This window comes from Wasmannia auropunctata, unplaced genomic scaffold (assembly GCF_000956235.1).
Source record: "Wasmannia auropunctata unplaced genomic scaffold, wasmannia.A_1.0 LD317228.1, whole genome shotgun sequence".
NCBI lineage: Eukaryota > Metazoa > Arthropoda > Insecta > Hymenoptera > Formicidae > Wasmannia > Wasmannia auropunctata.
Window position 1 is genome coordinate 1 of NW_012045662.1, and position 3,783 is coordinate 3,783.

At 29.9% G+C, this 3,783-nt stretch overlaps 1 protein-coding gene across 1 annotated transcript; it reads left to right on the forward strand.

The window, feature by feature from the left end:
* Positions 1-1,964: 1,964 nt before the first annotated feature.
* Positions 1,965-2,378, forward strand: LOC105460706 (the record flags this gene model as incomplete). The annotated part of the gene is made up of 1 exon (XM_011707208.1): positions 1,965-2,378. A coding segment is annotated over one exon (414 nt), but the record flags the coding sequence as incomplete, so codon positions are not given.
* Positions 2,379-3,783: the final 1,405 nt, after the last annotated feature.

A 3,783-nucleotide genomic window follows, 5' to 3' on the forward strand; every position in this document is an offset into this window, starting at 1 on the left:
GCATTGCAATAAGATTTCGCAGTAAAATTTATTGTAGTGCACAGTAAAATTTACCTAAATACTATATTGTCTTACAATTAACATGATTTTCAGGGTAAATTTTAAAAGAAAATTCTCTCCGTGTATCTTAAAATAAATCGCATTTGTCCTCTAAGACACGATGCTGAATCACAGGATTTACTACAATCTTCCCATTGTTCATCCACAATCAAATTAAAGTGTGAAGTGTGCGAAGTCGCGGAAAATTTGTGCAATAAGACACTCCCGTTAAAAACATCTAGTTTTAATTTCGAGCCGAGAGCATTGCTTAAATTTGCACGGTTATCCGAGAATAAAAATCTTATAATTGACAAAGCCTCCTCCAGATAAGATCTCGACTTTCAGCTGGGAGAGCGTGAAGAATTTGGCCTGCCTATAGCAGCTGTAGCAACTAAAACTCTGATCGAGAAACCTTCAATTTCTCTTAACTAGATTCTTTCTTATTGCACACCTGTTCTTTTTTATCATGACATTATTGTTCATGTAATTCCATGTATCTCAGAAAGGTATTTTCAAAAATATTGCTTGGAGATAAAGATCACACACCTTGTTTGATAAGTAAAACAAGCAACTTCCAATAAATAATTCAGATTCTATATTTTAAGAAAACATTTTTCAACAACTTTTATTTAATGCACCGTTAATAATTATTCAAAAAATTCTTCAATCTCCCTTTGTTGACGTTGATTTTCTCGAAGATTTTAGCTGATTCATATAGCATTCGACACTTCAAAGCGGATTAAGGAAACGCAGTAATATCCCTATAATAAATTTACTATATCTATAGCCTATTGCGTACCGTTCCACCTATTTCTACAATGTAGAAATGACGACACGCAAAGGTTGCGTGATCGTGAAGTCGATATTCCTAAACTGTTGTATACCATTATATAGAGAAACATATGTTACTTCCTGCTTACTTCCTATTGCGGATAGGATATACGTCGAGAAAATTATTATGTAGCGTACAACGAAAAACGTACGTGGAGAAAGTGTTTTGATAATTCAACACCTTATTGTAGTCTCTACCGTGTAGTAACAGTTAAACACATGTTAAGCACGTAATAATAGACAAATTAAAATAATGTGTAGTTTCTCTACGATATGTAAAATATGAATACACATACACGATACATCTCCACAAAATTATAGTGAAATCTTAATTTATTTTTCACTTCCCATGCATATTTTGCTAACTTCTGTTGCAGACATTGCAGAGAAGTCTTTTATTTATTGAATTTAAACACACAACACCATTCGTCCCTCGATTATATCGCATACTTCGCATAATAATTTCATAAACGCAAGCCCTCTGTGCAAAATGAATACACGCGGGATATTATATATCCCGATACATTAAGAAAACATATAATACATTCGTTAATTCCTCTCTTCTATATCCGTACGTTGAAATAATATTGCGAATTGTTTCGAGCGGTCAGTAAATTATATATTATAACGAGCTTCAATAAAAGAGCTTCCGCTTATTGCATGTCAGTTTGCATTACGCGTATAGTAGAGTGCAGTCATGCGAAGGAGAATGATATTAAAGGAACTAATCTCCATTGTAAAGTTAAGTGTGTTCCCAAGTTGGTGTTGGCCGTTGCCAAAAAATGCGACAAGATTTAAAATGTTCTGTATGAGATTATATCATTATTGGTGTATTACTATGGCGATATGCCTAATGGCACCAACTATATATGCTATTTCACTCTATCTTAATGATATTGCCATTCTAGCACAACAATTAGTTATGATAAACTCCTGTTGGCACATAATTCAAAATTTTGTCTCTTATCAACGTAATTATCATCACATACGAGCAAGTAATATTTATTTATTTAAAAAATTTAGATGTAAGTTAGCTAAAAAAAATCACGTTTTACAATACTATTCTCCATTAACAATAATACATTTATTTGCAGAATGTTGCTGACAAATTGGAAAATTTTTGCAATGTAATGAAAGCACATGAAGAAGTTATTGTTCAACGATATATTGACAAGTGTATTATAGTCTATGGTATATCTATGTTTACTTTTTATCTGGTCACGTTTGTAATAATCACATTGGTACCTCCTATAACGCATCGACCGTTTCCAATATTAGCCGAATATCCATTTAATGTATCTTATCAACCACTAAAAACAATAATCTTTATACATCAATCTATGATCGGTATAATGATGGCAGCACAACTAAGCACAAATATTTTTATGGCTCTATTGCTCTGGTTTGCATCGATAAGATTTGAGATATTGAGCGAAGAGCTGAAAAAAGCTACAGATTTATATTCGTTATTCCAATGTATTAAAAAACATCAAGAATTACTCATGTAAATATCACAATCCTTATGCGGAAATAATCTACTTAAGAAAAATTTAAGTTATATAAATTTTAGCGCTTAATACATTTAGGTATGCTGAGGAAGTTGCTATTTGTATTCGTCCTTTCGTAGTTTCAACTACAATATGTAGTACTATTGTGCAAATACTTATGTTTCTTTTGATGACCACCGTAAGTACATGTAATGTTATAAAAATTCTAAAACTCATATACATATTTTTTTCCTAAAATTCACATATTTATGCTCAAATATAATAATAATTAACATTATATTTAAAAAGTCAGAAAAAGAAAGTCAATAGAATAATGAAGTAAAAAAAAGAAAGTCAAAGAAAACTGTGTCAATATAGATTATTATAAAAATGTCATGTATATTATTTTTTAAATATAGCGTCAACCTATGGTACTAATAATGCAATTTTTTGGATTATCTGTAACATGTTTAATGGAGATATTCATTCTTGTCTGGCCAGGAGATAACTTAATATCAACGGTAGGTTATTATTTATCTATTAAAATTTATTATTTTATAAATAGTATTTTAATAAATGTTTATTATCTTTCATAGTGCAATAATATCTCAGAAACAGCGTACGATGTATTCGAATACGATCAATCAATTAAGATAACGAAATGTCTGCAAATTATTCTAATGAGAAGTCAAAAACCGATAATTGTCACAGTACCTTGTCTTATTCCCGCATTATCATTTAATTACTTTGCAACGGTGAGATCAAATTTTAAATAAACTAATTCATTACAAATTATCATTCATATTAATTTTTGAAATCTGATACGATTTCATACTCTCTTGCAAAGCTTTTCCCATAAAACACACATTATCCGAGGAACGTTCAGAGAAGGACAGCACAAGGTGTGCTGTATGGGTTATAACAAATTAAATGTACGCACGCGCTACTCATCTCTTCTTCCCTCCCTCCCTTTCACACACACACACACACACACACACACACACATACACATTTTTAAACCTAAATCATTATAACGTTTTTTTTCAAAATTATAGTAAAATTAAGCTAGTTTTGTTATTACTAAATTTATTTATTTAAACAACATTCTAAAATTCATTAAAATCTTGTTAACTTTTTATTTTTTTCAATAGGTTTGTATGTATATATAAAAAAGGAAGAGGGAAAAATAAAAAGTTAAATTAATATTATTACTGTCAATATTATTACTTAATTATTTATAGATAAAACTCTAAAATGATAAATTTTCTTGTATATTCTTAAAAACATAAAGGATCAAATTACAATCAAATCCATTTATTCCTTATTCTTTATTTTCCTATTTCTTTGCCACACTTTTTGTTGTGTATTTCCAACGTTATTTTCGCATTTTCTTTATCACTTTATTATGCATCACTCGCTTTTTCAT